The sequence below is a fragment of the Anabrus simplex genome, chromosome 11 (genome assembly GCF_040414725.1).
Source record: "Anabrus simplex isolate iqAnaSimp1 chromosome 11, ASM4041472v1, whole genome shotgun sequence".
In the NCBI taxonomy this organism is placed as follows: Eukaryota; Metazoa; Arthropoda; class Insecta; order Orthoptera; family Tettigoniidae; genus Anabrus; species Anabrus simplex.
This window is the reverse complement of record NC_090275.1, coordinates 96,773,957-96,793,804: the sequence shown is the minus strand read 5'-3', so window position 1 is coordinate 96,793,804 and position 19,848 is coordinate 96,773,957. Positions and strand designations below refer to the sequence as shown.

The following is a 19,848-nucleotide window of genomic DNA, read 5'->3' as shown; positions in this document are numbered from 1 at the left end:
GCCCTGAAGATGGTTTTCCGTGGTTTTCCATTTTCACACTAGGAAAATGCTGGGGCTGTACCTTAATAAGGCCACGACCGCTTCCTTCCTACTCCTAGGCCTTTCCTATCCCATCGTCGCTATAAGACCTATTTGTATCGGTGCGACGTAAAGCCGATTTGAAAAAAAGTAGATCAATGGTGCTTTATTGATATAGCCTAACCTACTATCATTACAGTGGTCAACACTCAAAATCATCCCGACTTTACAATAGAAAACATGACTTTGAAACTCTTAGTTAGAGCTCTTACTTCATTGAAGAACATGAATTGACTTTATGAATGAGCGAAAAGTTCTAATTACGGGGGGCAAAACTGTAGTTAGACACACAGATTAGTAAAACTGATTAAGCCATACAGAGAATCAATTTTGTTCACGTAAATGTTCTTTATCGAGCCGTTGCCTACGAGATATACATCGAGCTAACGAAAATCCACATTGTATGAATCTTCTGCTATTTCTCAGTACCGGTAATTCACTCTGGCAGGTTCATTCAAGATTCGATTTCAGAGGTAAATACGAAATATACATGTTAAACACTGTAATGCCAGAAGCAAATGCAGAACACACAGATTTAAAAGTCGCCGGTTCTCTACACGTTTTAAGCTAATAATAATTTCGTGTGGATATTTCTAGCAGAATGCAGCCCTCGTAAGGCAGACCCTCCGATGTGGGTGGGCGGCATCTGCCATGACGTTTTAAGATAAATGATGGATAAATGAGGCAGAGTCCAGTGGAGGGTATATTTAATTCTGGCCAGTGCCTAGAGACAGATGAAAAAAAAAATACTGCACCAATCAAGAAATAACAACAGGCGGAACTTAGGAATATCAAGAAATAATAATAATAATAATAATAATAATAATAATAATAATAATAATAATAATCTCTAAGGTAAAATTAATGATAGGAGTCAATATTAGACAGATGATAAAGAGGTACCAATGCCGTAAGATCTAATCAAACCCATAAGATTGGGAGGACCTCTACCCGAAGAGCACAAGAAGGCTCTCGTAGACAGGCTCAAGAAATACTGGGGGGATGTCAAAACTGCGAGAAAAACAATATCACTGAAACAAAGAATAATATAATACTAGAGTGAAATCCATGGGGGAAATCTCCAGATCGTTTGAGATTAAGGCTGGGGTTCGTCACGGTGATGGTTGGGCTCTCACCCATTCTTTCAACTGCGCCCTTGAGTAAGTCATCCGTGAGAGGAGGAACAGAATACGCAATAATGATATTACACTTCTGCTGGTGGTAGTAGTGATTTTTGTTTCAAGAGGAAGAACTACATTTAGACACTGTAGTCCTTACGGCAGATGACCTGAACATCGACCACCTCCATTATACAGCGTTATTCACCTAAGATGTTACACGGAAATAACGTCTAAACCATTAAAGATATCGGTATTGTTCTCATATTCGTAAATGGTACCAGAGGCTTGTAAAATAATGTGCTACGTCTTCTCATGGGGTGATTAATAACCGAGATATTGATACTAACTCCGTATTTTTAAATGGAACGGCTGGCCTAAAAGTACAACAGCTTACAAGTTCAAGTATTTTTAAAATCGGACAGTTACGTTTTGAGATATCAATAAGAACAGCACGCACGATTTTGTATGCCGCATCCGACTGACGTGCAAGCAGTTTCCTGAGTATGATTCCAGCCACAGAATGTATACCATGCATGTAAGCATATCGTACACATGTGATGTGTTTGCAAAGCGTGTATGACAGACGAACTCATGGCAGGACAGAGAGAGTGGATGTTTTTAAAAGGAATAAAATAATTACGTTAACATCAAATGAACATAACGAAAGCTATAATTGACACTGGTTTGAGCGTACAAACATACTACTTTATGAATTGAGAAATAAACATAACACAGGACACCTGAAGAACTCCTTCTAGAAAAGCAAATGAAAAATGTCCGAATAATCTCCCTCCCCCGTTGTGTGTTCGCCAGTCATACAATAACGTTGCACACCCAGGGTATGTTGCGGTACATCACATTACATGTACAATAGTTCACAGTGCATGCCTGGTCCCCGTTCTGTGGCTGGAATCAACGCCAGGCAACAGCTTGCGTGCCAGTACGTCCTTGGCCGACCGCACACTGTCTGATGCGGCATGCAAAAGCCCAAATGCGGTTTTATTTTGGTATCTCAAAAAAGTAATTATCCGATTTTGAAAATACTTACATACTCGAACTTGTACGCAGTTGAACTTTTAGGCCAACTGTATGTATTTAAAAATATGGACACGTAGCCAGAGTAAGGTTATGTGTGGTTACAAGCGCGGTCTTGGCTAGCAGCCCGCATCGCACTGTGACGTCACCCACCGTATCAGGCCTCGTCCAGGGCCCGCCGGTTATCGGTTGTCGCAGAACTCTCCGAAAGTATGCTACTGGGGGTCTTCCTTCTTTATGACGTAAGAGTGCGTAGAACTTCCATGACCTATCCTCAGCCTGCACAAAACTATGGCCTCTCTCCGTGAAGGCCTGAAAGAGGACCGACAAACGGTGGTTGTCTTCTTACTTGCTCTCAGCTAGTTGGGAGTTCGAATAGCCAGCCACTTCGATTCACAGTACACCAAGATGGCTCGACGTAGCTGCGAATAAATATCCCTAGCAGGTACATTCACAGTTTAGGAGGTGAAAGTACTGCTTCCTTTGCAGCTCCATCCTCAAGTTCATTTCCCGCAATCCCAACGTGACTTGGAAGCCAAGCGAAAGTGATGTTTTCCAGATTCCTTTGATAAAATCGGGGAAATTATGTCTGACCAAACATGGAAAAAGTCGACGTTGCTTTCATTTTAAGTATCTAGGAGACATAATTTCCTTCCTTTCAATCATCAGATAAAGCCCTGAAGAAAACCGCGTCAAATGTATGGAAACAGTCGTTCACCTCTGTAAACCTACTTCTCAGTCCATATCAATCACAGAGCACACCAAATACCACCGTTAAACCAGAGCAGTATGGCCTGAAGCTCCACATGCCTCCGAGTGCTTGGCCTTTTCACAGCACGGTGAGATAAGAGAGGATCCAAATACAAGAGGGTAATTCCTGCGAAAGATCCTCAAGCCACCTCAAAATTCCGAGAGCAGTACAATTAAATTTGAGACGTTCTGACTTTCTATGAGGAAGCGACGTCTCGTGGTTTACGGTCATGTGTCTCGAATGCCAAATACCAGTAAATCCGCAGAATTCTTGATCTTCTCTTGACTTGTAAATGTACCACTTCATGCATGAAGGAAGATCTGACCGACGCGACGTCTCTGAGGAACTGGTTCGTGAAATAATTTCGAGGATAAGGGATCTCCGGAAAGAGCGAGAAAAACTAGTGCAAAGTGGTTCGTGTTGTTTTGCTGTAAATGTCCCTCGAATTTTATTACTGAAGATCTTATGTGACGTCGGGAATTTGATCCAAAAAGGCTTCTTTAACGTGTATGTAAATGTACCGACAGATTTCTCGTACTGAAACACTCGTAAATGACTATTAACACCAGGGGATTCGATCCCCATCCATCAGTACAGATTTCGAGCTACTGCATTATGCAATCGGTCTACAGAAAATTACTCTTAAAGATTCACTTTCTTACAGCAATATTAGCAATAAGAACACACCGCATGTTCAGGTAGAAACAGATGAGAGTGCAAATTAATTTGGTTATTAGGAAGTGTCGTCTAGCCCGTTCTTCTATTATGTAGCAACAGTAACATAAACTCTACGGGTTCTGATGGACCGTACTCCTACAGTTTATATAAGACTCGCAACATAACCGTTGTGTAGGGTAGACTACACTTGTTACCCACTTCAATAAGTTGGCATTCTAACCTATTACTGCCTAAAATGCCTTTGCTGGCAGGACCTAGTGTTTACAGTGCACTATGTCTTCTGGTATGGGCTAGAGCAATTCTGTTACTATCATAGACCTGTCTCTGTCTTATCCTTGGCTTTGACAATATGAAAGTGACAGGTATGAACGATGCTAGTAATGCCAATCCTTATGCAGCCAGTCCCTGCTATGATGGTGTGAAACTGTTGCTCATAGGGCCGGTTGGTGTATGCATTTCAGTGGGCTTGGCAGACTGATATGTAATAGTAACTCTGGTTCGGTGAGGAAAGCAATGGGAAACTACCTCACTCCTCATTTCCCTCGTACGCCTCTTTAGTGATGCCTAGGCCAACTATGACAGCTGATAGCAGAGCTGTTGAGGATCCCACCAGCGGAATCGCTGACGGACTGAACATACATACTGCCTAAAAATAGGGACTCAAGTAATAAGACCTCCCTGGAAGATACCATGGAAAATATTACAATACAAGTCTATACAGGTGCAGAGCTGCAAAAATCATAATTTGCAAATAAGCGGCATGCTATCACTAGGGGTAAGCACAAACAAATGAAACTACAATACTTACCTGGACGATTGTCGGGTGACATGAACGGCGTCCGGCCCCCGGGCGCGCCGTGCCGCCCCCAAGGCCGTCCAGTGGGGACGGCCATGAGAGCGGTACGACAGGAGCCCGCCTGGCGCCCCGGTGCCCACCGCCCTCTCCCGCACCGCCTCCTCATAGCTGGGCAGCGCCGACTGAAAAAACATCCAACACAGCTCGGTCAAAATGGAGCCCAGCGAAGAGGAGGTAGCGCTTAGCCAACTATTAGCAGCTACCGCTAAGAACACTACTGCAGAACAGGGAATATACAATGCTCCAAACAGCAATATACTTACAATCAACGAGTAGGAATACATTTCTTCTTTCATAACCAAGAGTAACAGAACTTTTATAGCTCACAGTATTAAAAGCCAGCCGGTTCTACAAGAAAAACGTCTTATTTCGGGAGGGAAAATGTGTGATTTTTATAGCCATTTTAACGCTGAATTCAAATCTGGTTTTAGTTTTCATACATCAGGGATAGTTTAAGAGTAATCCTATTTTTTAACTTTTCATACCGTAGACTTACTGACAGAAATCCAATTAAGGGGGCCTATAAATATTAGGAGAGTAACAGCAGGTGGTAGTTGAAGTGCTCACATAATATAGTCACTTTTTACCAGTTATCCACAGTGTTTAAAAATGTTTATAAAAAATACGGACAGAAATTAGCCACCACCAAGTTTCATGTCTTATTTCTTTCTTTTTAACTGAGCATCCATCTTGTCACGAATTATACTCCAGCAATAATCGGATAACATTGTGGCCATCCATTTCCCCTCTCCTAGCTATGTCTTTATGAAATCTTTCTCCATGTTCATCTGATACATCACTACAACTCGCTGGAAAGAAGTCTAGATGCAGGGTCCCGAAAACGTACTTTGAAGACGTATAGCATCCTCAATCTTTATAAGCTTTGATCATTTCTTTCACAAACTCTTTATATTTAGGGTCTCTTCTACTTCCAAGGAAGTTTCGTGTTACTTTCTTGAAACATAACCAGGCTCGCTTTTCTTTGTCAGATATATCGAATGGAAGTACAAACGAAGAGCATATTCACAGAAATGCTCACTTGGTATTTCTGAAGAAGCCAAGTAAATACTTTTTAAGTTGGTAGAAATCGTTGCATTCTGACTGTGATTTTGAGGTTAACATGCGAAACTATCTGAACAATAACATCAATGTCGGAAAAATCAGAAATAGTAAAGTTTATGTTGCCACCTACTGTTTTTTATAAAAGTGCCATTATGTGCCGCAAACAATGATACCACAAGGAAAACTATCCCTGAAAGCGCAATTCTAATTTCAGATTTTAATTTAGCAATGTTAATTCCTTTAGAATGACATATTTTCATCCCAGAAATAGAACCTTTGTAGAACAGCGTTATCAACACAGTCCTACAGTCAGAAGTTTAGGAAAACTACGCTCGATTACCATGAAATGTGACCAAGAAACTACACGTCAGCCCTAAAACTCAGCAAATTTCTCCTCTGAACACTTGGGTCCAATTGCATATATCTGCCGTATATCATTGAGTTTGTTCGGCTACAGTAGGAGTTTTGAATTTCTAAATATTAGAAAAACAGCTCCAATATTTCGCCACATTTACAGAATTCATGCATTTTGAGTGGATTGCTACCAAGATTTCTTGTCAGGTGTGGAATTAGATGAACCTCTCTCTAAGAAAAAAAAACTAAACGCTATACAACTTCTCCTTTGTGTTTTTACACATTTCAAAGCTTAGCACAAAGAGACCCCATGAGTAGTTTTAATTCTACTCTGAAGACAGCACAAAAATCTCGTACTGTAGAAATAAACTTGGCCCCGGGATTAGTCAATGATGATGATGCTAATTGCTTTACGTCGCACCGACACAGATAGGTCTTATGGCGACGATGGGACAGGAAATGGCTAGGAGTGGGAAGGAAGCGGCCGTGGCCTTAATTAATGTACAGCCCCAGCATTTGCCTGGTATGAAAATGGGAAACCACGGAAAACCATTTTCAGGGCTGCCGATAGTGGGGTTCGAACCTACTATCTCCCGAATACTGGATACTGGCCGCAATTAAGCGACTGCAGCTATCGAGCTCGGTCCGGGATTAGTCAATAGGCGACAATTCGCTGTGTATACTTTGGGGGGAAACAGTGTATCAGAGCATTGCCGGTACCAACAAGTGCTCTATTCTCATAGAGTGATACACTGCAGTGAAGTACGAATAAATCATACATTAAGAACTCAATAATAATAATAATAATAATAATAATAATAATAATAATAATAATAATAATAATAATAATAATAATAATATGATCTCAGCTACCGTGTATAGGAATTTTGACTTTACTTGATGTAGACTGCCTGCTCGTCAATTTCGGAATAAATTGGATCTCTGTTGGGCGAGCAACCGACGCGAAATCCGGAGATTGTGGGTTCGCATCCCACCGGTGACCGGTTGGCCATTTTTGTTCCGTACTTAACATCTCTGCAGCAAGTATTACAAGTACGTAACACGATCTAATAGGTTGAAAGACGATTTCGATCAATTAATTTTGTTGGGTGTAAACACCAAATGTACAACCCAGTATCTTTTTAATCCAAACATCGTACGACATGGAGTGTCAAATGGACTCCCCGCCCACCTCACCCATTCAAAAATCTCACTACCTCTGCCGGGTTTGAGCCCGCGATCTTTGGATACGGAGGCCGACATTCAACCACTGAGCCATAGAGGAATCCAAAACGCTATTAACGCGGCACTCCGGAGATAAAAATATATTTTTACTCAATGCATGGATTTTCACGAAACTTTATGCGAATGTCACCTACATAAAAGTAGAGATATCACGAACATTTCTCTCATATACAATTAATAGTTTTCCCAAAATAACTTTTTAAAATTTTAATTCAATTTTTAATGAAATTTAATTAACATGTTAATGCATATAATCGTAATTAGGTATATAATATTTCTTTTAAAAGCACTATGTATCGATTTTTCTGTACATAATTTATATAAGGAGATATGTCGTACTAAAGTTTGTGTAATTTTTACGTTCCAAAATTTTGGACCAAAAAATACCTACTACTTGAAAACATTGTGCAATCAAAAATTCTATACGCAGGTTTCTTAAAAGGCTGTGATACATATACCATACAAATTTTGTTACATTTGGCAGAATATTATGAGAGAAAATGGGATTTACATGTAAAATTACAATTGGTAAACAAAGCATTATTACAGTGATAAACTGTTTCAATTCAACGGAATAACTTCATGACAAGAAAAAAGAAACTCAATCCTTTCAATATCTGCAAATAAAAAAAAATTCAACAAAATGATATAAATATCGATTTTTATCTTCGGAGTGTCGCCTTATTAACGAAGCTCAACCAGGTCACCGCAGAGCTACAACTTTACACCAAAAATGAACTGTTGTCATGATTTCGTAACGCGCGATCGCCAGTTACATATTTGTGAAATCATGGCATTATGTACTGTGTATAGCATATAGAATTTCTGTCATTTTATATGGTAGTCATAACAATCTGACTGGTACAGTATAATCACCCTCTACTTCGGCTATGAAATAACCTTTCACCCCCCCCCCCCCCCTCGTCTCCGTTCATTAACCCGAGGAGAAGTTTTAAGTCGGCAGTTTAGAAGTAACGACGAGTCGTTTAAAACCATGAGCGGGAAGTCCGTTTATGACTAGAGTGAAACAAGACCTAAACATTGTCAAAAGGAACCAAACCAAATTAGTCTGAAAAAACAAATTCAAGAAATATCAAAATGAGGTAGTTTTAGTTTTTTTTACTATTCTGGCTCAAGGGTGGACTTGTCATTGGGACAAAATAATATTTTAGATTTTCATATATGGCCCTTATCTTTCTTTTTCTTTTCTCCGTCAACCTCAATCGCCTGCTCAATGTCTCTTTCAAAACGAATGGTGCGATCCAACACTAAAGCAGTGTATCTTTTTTTTTTATGGGTGGCAAAGATGCCGACTCTTATATTCGACCCTGTAGAAGAAACACACTTAACTTCATAAACTTGCCACTTCATTTCCATTAATGCTGAAGATGGAGCTCATCTAACCCTGTGATGGCGATTATTCATTTGCCTCCCCTATTTAAGCAAATATTACAACAATTGACTTGAGCATTGTCAGTTAAAGGAATGCTTTTCGGTAGCAAGGGAGGTACTACAAAATACACCTGGAAAATCTTGAAAGGGTTAGTCTCCCTAGAAATACACTCAACATCATCATAATAAGCGGTAAGCATTCTGCACCACCGCCTTTATGTTTCATAATTGTTCATCCAGGCCAATTTGTGTGATAATCCTCTATGAATTTGGTGCATTCCGTCAAGTCCAAGCAGAAATTTTTTATTTGTGCATTTGAATAGTTTTTTTTTTTATTTTTCCAAGTCGTAACATTACGTCTACTAGAGTTTTTTTTTTTTTTGTAAAATTCAGGATCCGTGTGGACACACACAGTATGTGCGCCGTTGTTCGCGTGTGTGTGGTTTTTTGTTTTTTTGTTTTCAAAAATACCTTTCTTCTTCTTGTCAACCTCCAATGGTCGTGTTTTTTGAGACAACGAAACTAACTGATGGATCAATAATTTCTGCCTCTGCTTTAGATTGGTTAATCGCTACAATAATGGAAATATGACGAGTGCTTCCATTATCGACAAGGCAGTGGATCTCTTCATAAACCTCCATCCCAGTAGCTCCAAGAGCTCAGGCTAGCATCTCGCTAACATAACGCGCTTCTTATTAAATGTCCATAAAACCACTGAAAAGGGCAGGCAAACAATATGACTACGACAGGCAGATCAAGACGAGTTATCTGATCTATTTATAGGAATGCTGCGGAACAGTACGGGTCCTCAAGTAAATTTATTAATAGAATTTCTCAGTCACCCATTGAACTCTTGAGAAACAGCCGAAGTCGACCACAGCCTAATGTGCTATTTGTTCGCTTATCTACAGCATTGTCTTCCTTGTTGCAAGATCTGATCACTTTAGAGTACCTCTCGGAAGGGAGACACAGTAATCGAAACTGCAAGAAACAAAAACTGTAGTAAAAATATGCAATCCATAAATAGGGTCTAGCATTGCAGTTTCATTTTGTCAGAGACGACTATACCTGGTCTACCCTTTCAAGATATCTGAATACAGGCGATCGTAACACTTCGGATTGTTAACTAAAGGTATTAAGGAGAAAGTAGATTTATTTCAACAGTACAGTATAAAACGTTTCAAAAAAACACTTATCTATTAAACACGATAATATATACTTGAGCAAAATATTTGCTTCTTTAGGGGAAAAAAATACAGCAAGAGAGTAAAGAAAGTGCTGCTGATAATTCTAATGAAATCTACTTCGATCACCGAACTCCTGAGGTACCACAACCTAATTTCTGTCCTCCTCTACTTTCATATATAAGGACTATTTCACGTCATACTATTTCGCACAAAGCAGCAATATAAACGACAAATCTGACAAATATTTTACGTTTAAATGAATATTCAAAAGGCAAATTACAATTCTTTACAACTCCGAGGATAGAAAACAGTATTTAACACAATGCATTTTCTAGCGTCTTCACTATCCGTGTATTCTATCAAAACAAAAATTGCACCACCTGGCCATGTTCTGGTATTCTGAGACTGAGGTTCTCTCTTCGGTCGAGGTAAGAAATACAGAATTTATTTTGGAATCTATGACTGGAGTTCGCAGTAGCCACTCTTTTCCATTAGTAAAAATGTAAGACGCAAAAGTGAATCAAGCCATTGTTGTAGTAAAAAAGATCTTCAACATTTGGCAAACATCTACTCCTAGAGAAGAAAGAACTAATGAAGAACCTCATTATTCGACAAATCGCTATTGGCTTTACGTCGCATCGACACAGATAGGTCTTATGGCGACGATGGGACAGGAAAGGGCTAGGACTGGGAACGAAGCGGCCGTGGCCTTAATTAAGGTACAGCCTGGTGTGAAAATGGGAAACCATCTTCAGAGTTGCCGACAGTGGGATTCGAACCCACTATCTTCCGAATACTGGATACTGGCCGCACTTAAGCGACTGCAGCTATCGAGCTCGATTCGACAAATCGACTAGGGAATTATATTTTCGAGTCATTCCCCATTCAGTTCGAATTCCTATCAACTTTTGGGAATTGAGTGGCCCCTGACCTCTTCGATAATTTTGTTACTGTCAAGAAATTCATAAAATCAGAACACTGACTTTTACAGAACAAAGTAACAACTTGCGGAATTATTAAAGTATGGTTTCATGAAAATGGTTTTCCGGCAGAAGAATCTCCCTGGCTCATGGTTGTGGGTGATGTATATATTCTTAGTGGATCTCTAACAAAACTCAATCAGCAGAGATATCTTCCACGCCAACGCTGAAGGAACGCTGAAGGAACCCATCAGGATATTGAGAGACCATTTACATTCATCATGCTACCAAACACAATGCGCCACAAATCACGAATTTCTTATGTTATATTTATATTTCATTTGCTTTGTTCGTAACTATTGTAAGCTATTAATTTATAAATTTGTTACATTATTATTCTGGATCCTTGCAGTAACCCGGAATTTCCGGTAAATTAATAAATTAATAAAGAACAGCAATTTCAACCACCGTATACTATAAATTTCATTTCATCTACCGTGGCACGATGTTGTGACCCGCCAGTAAACTTCACGTAAGAAAAAAAAAGTGTTATTGTAAATGCATGTACGGTAACGGAAAGTCCGACAAATGTGAATTCCACCTGTCTATACATTCTCCGTCTCAGTGAGTGAGACGTGGTCTATTGCACAGCCAGTACGAGCTAATGGCGCGTACACACACTAAACTAATGCTTACCTTTCTTAGAGACACGGGTGATGACATTTCTGAAAGACGTAACAATAAACAGAGGACTGAATCGAGAGAGAACTGAATTATAAAAGCTCAGCGAAACAAAACACAGCATACAAAATAGACTAAGCCAGCAGCATAAATTCTGGGGAAAAGCAATAAGGAAAATACATACAATTCTGCTCCAATTAAAACATCCATCCGCATCTTCCAAGCCTCCTCTGAGTAAGACATCCGAAGTAGTCACCGAGAAGACAGTACAATGCATTACTTATAACCACATGAAACATGAATCCTTATTTCAACACTAATTAGACATCATGAATAGAGACGTTTGGTAATCGTAAAGTTGGCGAAATGCCACTTTAGAGTATACAAGATTATAGCATCCTAGTCGATCATGCTACGACCTTCATAATGTCCTCCAAGAGTAATTTTAAAAAACCTGCTTTAACACTTTAATTATGATGGTCATTAAAACTTACCTGCTAACTCGCATGGCTGTGCAATGCTGTAAGAAATAATTACGCATTCCAATCATTGGTCTAGCCACTGCGTGCGTTTGCTCAGTATCAGGAATCGGATAATATTGGGTAGTATTTATTTTGAAACTTCCTTCATTATTCAGAATTCGATCAAACGAGGCGCTACACAAATATCCTCTACAACCAGTTGTATAATCTGCTCACCACATATGATTACGGAATTATAATTTCGAAAGTACTTCCTGGAGAAGGATTCCTGGCAAAGTGTCAACTGTATTTACAATTTGTTTTACGTCGCACCGACACAGATAGGTCTTATGACGACGACGGGATAGGAAAGGCTTAGGAGTGGGAAGGAAGCGGTCCTGGCCCCAGCATTTGCCTGGTGTAAAAATGGAAAACCAAGGAAAACCATTTTCAGGGCTGTCGACAGTGAGGCTCGAACCCATTATCTCCCGGATGCAAGCTCACACCTGCGCGCCCCTAACAGCACGGCCAACTCGCCCGGTCTACTGTATTTAAAGGGTTGCGGAGAAACTGTAGTAGCGCACGTGGAGGTCGAAGAAAAACAACTTTCGGACAGGAACGTAACGTCTAGGACGAAACCCTGTGTCAGAACAAATCTGAGAATGTTAGGAATGACATAATGGGCAATGTACAGTATTTATTTTTTTCAAAATGCTCTACTTTCTTAATGTACATACCCCGGGTGCTGGATCGGAAGAGGCGATCAAAATGCATGGCCAGCCAGTTCCCCCGATTTCACACCTATGGATTTATTCTTGTGGGGGCATAAAGAATGTCTTGTGCATGTGACACCAGTGCCCGACCTCAAATCATTTCTCGCCAGGATACTTGCAGCATCTGAGAGGTGCACGATGCATATAGTGTACGGTATTTGGAAGAGTGCGCCAGAGTTTACTATGCCGACATAATGCTTCCATTGAATGTTGTGGGCGATAGACGTGCGACCTGGCTGCTTGATGTCCTTTTTACAGAGGGTCCATACAGCCTGCCCTCGACACTGTGTGTGTGTGTGTGTGTGTGTGTGTGTGTGTGTGTGTGTGTGTGTGTGTGTGTGTGTAGTCCGTGGGCTATCCACAGCGAGTCTGTACAGTCAGCCTGTCTCTTCAGTCGGTCTCATCAGTTTCTGTTGTATCTAAAAAGTGTATAACCACGACTTCTAATCCGTTTTCACAGTCCTCTACTCCCATAATCCTTGTCCCAAAATTTTTTGCTCCTTCATTGTTTTAATTTTATATTGCGAGCACATTTCTTTTTAACTACTCTGTACTCATAATAATGCAAGTGTTTAACATATTTCTTTACATAATTTATCTAATATGTTACTACAGTATTATTCCGGCCCCGCGGTGTATGGAAGGCAAGGGCGTGAAAATAAAAGAACTCCCTAGGTCTCCGAAGAGACCAAGAGAGGTCGGTTAGGAAAGATAAAAGCGAGGAAGAAATGTCATTCATCTAGGGGAACTGTGGTCGCCAACCCACGCTCCAAATTTTAGAGCGCCTGATTCCATTTCAGTCACCTCATGCGAAAGGGAGGACATACAGCGGATGTCTAATTTTACTGTGTGCACAGAGGACTATCACTTCATTCATTGTCAGTTCCGAACTGTTAGGAATACAAAGCATTTGAAAAAAAAAATAGTACAATGCTGAAAACGTTTTGGATATTCTGGTTTGGTGCACTTATTATCTTGCTATGTTTATGTACGTGCATTATACATTACGAAGGAATATACGTTTAAGAGGCAGTCAAATGAAAACCGAAGATCCACTACAACGTGACCATGGAATGGTTTTATTGAAAAGTAATTACCAAACGCGTTAATACCGGGTGAGCAAAATAAAGCGGAACCGCTCCATCCTGTGCGCGGGAATTCCTGAGTGAGTTAGCCGGCCGGTGACGAAATACAGTGCCAGATGAACTCAAGGCCGCACTACCGCGCCAGATTTCAGTCTTTGTTGAACGTTTGCAAACGTGGCGCGTGTTTCGTTTTTTTCTTTTTACAATTCTGCTTTACATTGCACCGGCACAACGTGTTTCGTTGGTGACGTTGGTACAGTGTGTGAATTCAGTAAAATGGCTCAGTGGCTCAAGTCGGGTATCAGTACTTTGTTCCTCAAAGGGTAGGCATTTACGATTCATACGTCCGTACAGAAAGTGTCAGGGCCGTAAGGAGATTATTTCAAGGGAAGTTTCCTGATGTTCAAGTTCCAGGTCGAACTTCGATTCGTAGATTACTAAATAAATTACGTAAGACAGGAAGTCTTCTTGATAAGAAACGTAATAATCAACGTACAGTACTCTCACAAGAAACTGTAGGTAACACTGGTAACGGTCTGGAAAGGTCTCCTGCAAAATCACTTCGACGACTTGCTCAGGAAATGGAAATTTCCTACGGTTCTGTTCGAACGGGTACAAAGTTACTGAAGTTAAAGCCGCATAAAATTACTGCAGTGCAAGAACTTAAGCCAGGTGACCCTACATTAGAAATGTGATTTTGTGAGTGGGTTTTGAATGAGATACATGACGGAGAAATTGACCCAAATCTAATGTTTTCGGACGAATCGTGGTTTCGCCTAAGTGGGTATATTAATACATAAAATAATCGTTATTGGAGCAATCAGCTTCGCTAAGTACCCCCTGCATGATTCAAAAGTAGGAGAGCGGTGCACTATTAGGGGCGAGAGAATAACTGGTCATTTTTTTTTCGGAAACTATCAATAGTGATAGGTATGTGCAAACCATTTTGTTTGTTAGAAATAGCTTACGCGACAATGTATTTACTGCGGACTTCCTGTCACGCACGCACGCTGCACTGCCGGATTGCGAGACTGGTTCCACTTTATATTGCTCATCCTGCACATTTATCCCACCAGGAGACGAGACGATCAATTCCAGTTTTGTAGAAAGAGATAGGTCGCTGACGGATCCACAACCGCGCCCACTTTTGCAATTCCTCGTCCGAATGAAACCGACGTCCACAAATGTCTTTCTTCTTCCGCGATTTGTCGGTTTTCTCCACCTTATCACATCAGAAGTAATGGCTCGATGGGCGCGCACGTCTTGCAGTGATGTGCGCCCTTCTCGGAATCTCCTACGCCACTCGTGCACACTCGTCATGGACTTGCAGTGTTTGCCATACACGGCAGACATGCGACGATGAGCTTCGCGTACCCCAGCGCCCTCAGCCACCAGAAAACGAACCACACTTCTTTGCTCTTCTTTGTTTACCTCCATTTCTACAGCTGGACAAACACACTAGACCAGTCCGCGCACCAACAAAGACATAACCCAACAACTGCGTGCACCTGTGAGTTGTCACTATGCAGTTCTCATACAATCGATATGTAACAGTGTTGCCACCTTTCGAGCGGAATGTGTGTTATGACGGGTGCTCGGTTTTCATTTGACTGGCCTTTATACGAAGAAGAACAAGCAGTCACCCATGCAAAAACAACACAAACGCACCCCGACAGCACAAAGTTGGATTTCTGGGATTTTGAACACAAAATTATCGTTTATTGCGCGGTAGATCAATACCGTGTACAGCCTCCTTGGTCCCTGAAGTATGCTTGAAGAGGGACACTCCGCACCGATGAATGATTTGGGGTATATTATCCTATTCTTGGATAGCAGCTTCAGTCACTTGTTGAACGTCAACGGAAGGATTACGACGGTGGGCAATTGCACGCTGCAGTTCAAGCCATGTAAGTTTACCAAGGTTCATGTTCGAAGAATAAGGCGGCCACACCATTCCCCGTATGCCATGAGTCTCAAAGAGCATTATCATCCACTAGGTTGAAGCCCTCGCCCACAGTGGCAGCAAATCATATAACGACACACTGTATTGTCTCTGTATAGCAGACCAGTCATCTTACCCTAGATAGGAATTAGAGGAGCACGTCGAGTAAACATAATGCCACCTCAAAAGATGACGGCACCCCCGTGCTGCTGATGGCGATCCAGGATGGATAGCTCACTCCATCTCTCCGCGGACTGCATCCAAACTTTAATGTTCCTGGTGTTAAAGGTGCAAGATTAAAGTGACCTCACAGGGAAAGAGCCTACGGTCTCGCTGTTGCTGATGCTATGAGCTATGAGTTGTCCCCCAGATAAGAGCTGGCGTACTGTGCGATTAAAAAGAGGAGCTTTTGGAACAAACCTCAATCATGCAGCCGATTTCACATTCTCCGATATAATAAATTCACTCCGGTGGCCCTCCGAAGATCCTGACGGAACGAGATGGCAGGCATGACGTGCTAAAAGCAACAAGTACCGATCCTCCCCGTGAGTCGTTTTGTGTACGCATCCCATCCGTTGTCGATGAGCAACCATTTGGTCTCCCTGGACTTCTTGCAAACTCTGAATACATCTCTGTCTCTCTCCAGCACGAGTGCGGTGACATCCCACCTGTCACCCATCCCTCTTGTAGCAACATCACAATTCGAATGCGGTCAGTAGCAGAAATGGATATTCTTGAAATTTTTATCTCAATTCTACATGTGCTGTCAATATACCACCAGCGGGCGAGTTGGCCGTGCGGTCAGGGGCGCGCAGCTGTGAGCTTGCATCCGGGAGATAGTGGGTTCGAACCCCACTGTCGGCAGCCCTGAAAATGGTTTTCCGTGGTTTCCCATTTTCACACCAGCCAAATGCTGGGGCTGTACCTTAATTAAAGCCACGGCCGCTTCCTTCCCACTCCTAGCCATTTCCCGTCCCATCGTCGCCATAAGACCTATCTGTGTCGGTGCGACGTAAAGCAACTAGCAAAAAAAAAAAAAAAAAAAGCTATCTGGGTCGGTGGGACGAAAAGCCAACTGTAAAAAAACACCAACAATTATCTATCGTATGGCTTTTAGTGCCGAGTGTCCGAGGACATGTCCGGTTCGCCTGGGGCAGTTATTTCTAGTTGACGGCATGAGCGACCTGCACCTCTGGATGTGGGATGATTATAATAATGAGGTACGATGTCGACAAGTAACCTACTCTTGTCGAATAACGCCAAGGAGTCTGCTCAGAACTTAACGTCCCAATCCGACGGATGGACCTTCACGACAGACGAACATTGCAGAGAGGTTCGGAACCGAATCCAGGCTCCTGTCAGGGAATCTAGTGATTAGAAATTGTATACGGCCATCTCTCCTACCCTGTGGGCCAGCATTCTGATGGTGAATTTCGTTCCACCAACGATATTAGAACCCGCTGACCATGAAGTCAGACCGTATGTACTTGACGCCTTCACTATCATGCCCACAAGGCGGGCTTTTGCCTTGCAAGTGATGCTGTTTAACTGACTGGCACGACAATCGTCTCCTAGCGGACAAATAACGAACCTGATATGGGTTTGGCATCACTATTTAAAATACTGAATTTATTTCTTCTCGTGTAATGTTCAGTTTAACTTAATTTGATTTTTATTCTGTAAAGTTCCGTTACACGTTACAAACTTTAATGCTCTATACTATCACAGATATATTAGAAAACCTATGTCTGGAATTTTTGAGTGCAGATTTTTTCAGGTAGTACAGATCGTTAAACCCTATATTCTGGTGCAAAATTTTAAATCATTTTATATATAAATACAACATAAATTATAACAAACATACAGTTCTCTGAACTAGTATTATACAGGATTCTTAAATAACAAATTTTCAATAAAACTGTAAGGGAACTAAACGAAGAAACTGGATCTCCAGTTTTCAAACTAACCACTCTTTTATAGTCTGTTTAAAATGACATCCCCTATGAGGTCTGGAAATATCTCTTATTATTTAGAAGATAGTACCTGAAAATCCATTCGTTACTTAAAAAGATCGGTTTATAGCTATACAGTCTCCTTGACACTCAAATGCGCAGCATTGCGTAAGTGTAAAGGACAATTTGCATGCTTGTTATACATTCTCTTAGGTGAGTATTGTTACAATAAAATAAAATCCAAGAATGATATTTTCGACTGTTTTGATGGAACAGTGCTAAATGCTTGGATTTTGTGGATTTTGTACAGAAAAGTAATTGAATCTAAGCCAGCAAACGGTAGCACCTTCAAAGAGAAAAATATTAACTGATCTTGCAAAAAAAAAAAGCCTCTGTCACATTGAAAAGCGGATTTCCATATGAAGAGACCAAGTCCAAACATCAATGAGAATAGGAGAAAGTTTCGAGAATCATCAGTTTCTCCACCTGATCCAAGGAAGGATTCTAGGGACCGTTGGCTACTGTGGAATGAAAAAAAAAACGCACTACAGGCAAGGAGGGTTACACCTTCATCACATGCGAGATACGTAAAGAGAACCTCCGTTCGAATAGAGAAGAAAAATGGTTCAAGTTGTTTCACGTTAATTTACTGTAAACGTTAAACAGCGAAGATAAAATCAGGACTAATATGTTGTTTATCTCAAAGCATTCGTTAAGATTGAAGTGTTGGTAGTAGCCGCTGTAGCTAACTGCACAGCTTTGCATGTAGGTAAAATATCAATTTTTGACTCTGAACTGAGAAAAATTGGCAATACTTAATGAAGCCCTCCCCAGCATAAATCACGTGATTTGCGAAGATAAATAGTATACATGTTACCTCGTAAAACTTCTGGGAGAGAGATGTGTTCACTACCAACTATCAGCCCACAACCAGAAATAAATAGGTCATTATCTGTACCGCTGGCGTCAATAGCCACTGCAACCTACTGAAATGTATACAACGTGGTGTCACTCCCAGAATTTGACAGAGATACCAAGGCGGTACAATAGAAGTTCATAAACCAGCGGTTAATGATAAACTGTCATACACAGACACTCACTTAGCATAAACACCACCTGAAAAAAATTTACATCAGTTTTACAAACTTAATATTCGAACTTAATACACTGTACATAATATAATAATATAATTTAATATAGACTAAAACTAAACGATCTACTTCCTAAGTCGAAAAGGAGCAAAATAAATTCAATATTAACTACTCTACGTGGAATTCATATAATATAACAGTAATTTATGTAAACATTTTGAAGCGCCCACAATAAGTAATTGGATGTCAATGTAACTTCGTACCATCGGCGGATTTGTAAATGATTAGAATTGCAATTCTCTGTGACACAACCGCCACTAGAGAGCATTAGTGTTGTTACCAGGCCTAATAGGATACGTAAGGGGCGTGAACAGCATCAGATGTTGAGCGATCAATGTGGAGGACATGGAGATGCCGCATATTCGTGTGTGGCTGTGGCACCGTTATCAGCACCTGACAGAGTTTGCAGGAGGCCTATTTATTTATTCAAGACATTCACTCACACATTCACACATAACTACATAATATAGCCTACGTATTCAAGAGGAAATATTTAGACTGTCTTTTGAAGGTAATTAAGGAGGACACAATTTCTCATTTCAGGGGTAAAGCATTCCATATTCCGGCGCCGGACACAAGGAAAGAATTACTGAAGGCGGATGTATGATGTGGAGGTATTGCAATTGTTGACCCAGTGAACTTGACAGAGTGGATCGATACACTCTCCCGCTAGGGTCGTCAAGGTCAGTGATCAAATAATGTGAAAGCCATGACCAAAACAAAAGAGCAAGTGCCTGCCACCAATCCACAAATTCCGAGAAGGAATATAGGAGTACGAGTAATTTTCGATCTTCGCACTGTAGGGTTTACTGTATTTTCGTTGTTATTGGTTCGGATTAAAATTGTTTCTTTGAGGTTCGTAATTTTAAAGAACGCGGCACTCACGGATAATCCGCACCGCGGAAAATCGGGACTTTACCGTATTTTAAAACCTATTTCCGATTATTATTATTATTATTATTATTATTATTATTATTATTACCTTCGGAAAAAAGTATTTAACAGTGTGGCTCAAACTATGCCTGCCATCAAGACACACAACAACACATCTTGGTTTCAGTTCATAAACTGGGTTTCAAATATAGCTAAATCGTTGTGCCATATTGGTTATGTCTATAGTGATA

At 40.8% G+C, this 19,848-nt stretch overlaps 1 protein-coding gene across 1 annotated transcript in view; it reads right to left on the bottom strand.

Moving 5' to 3' along the window:
• Nucleotides 1–19,848, bottom strand: part of LOC136883181 (membrane cofactor protein) — a 341,137-nt gene that overhangs the window by 94,528 nt on the left and 226,761 nt on the right. The window contains exon 8 of the mRNA XM_067155363.2: nt 4,472–4,641. Coding sequence (XP_067011464.1) covers nt 4,472–4,641 — 170 coding nt within the window. The remainder of the gene's footprint in view (nt 1–4,471; nt 4,642–19,848) is intronic.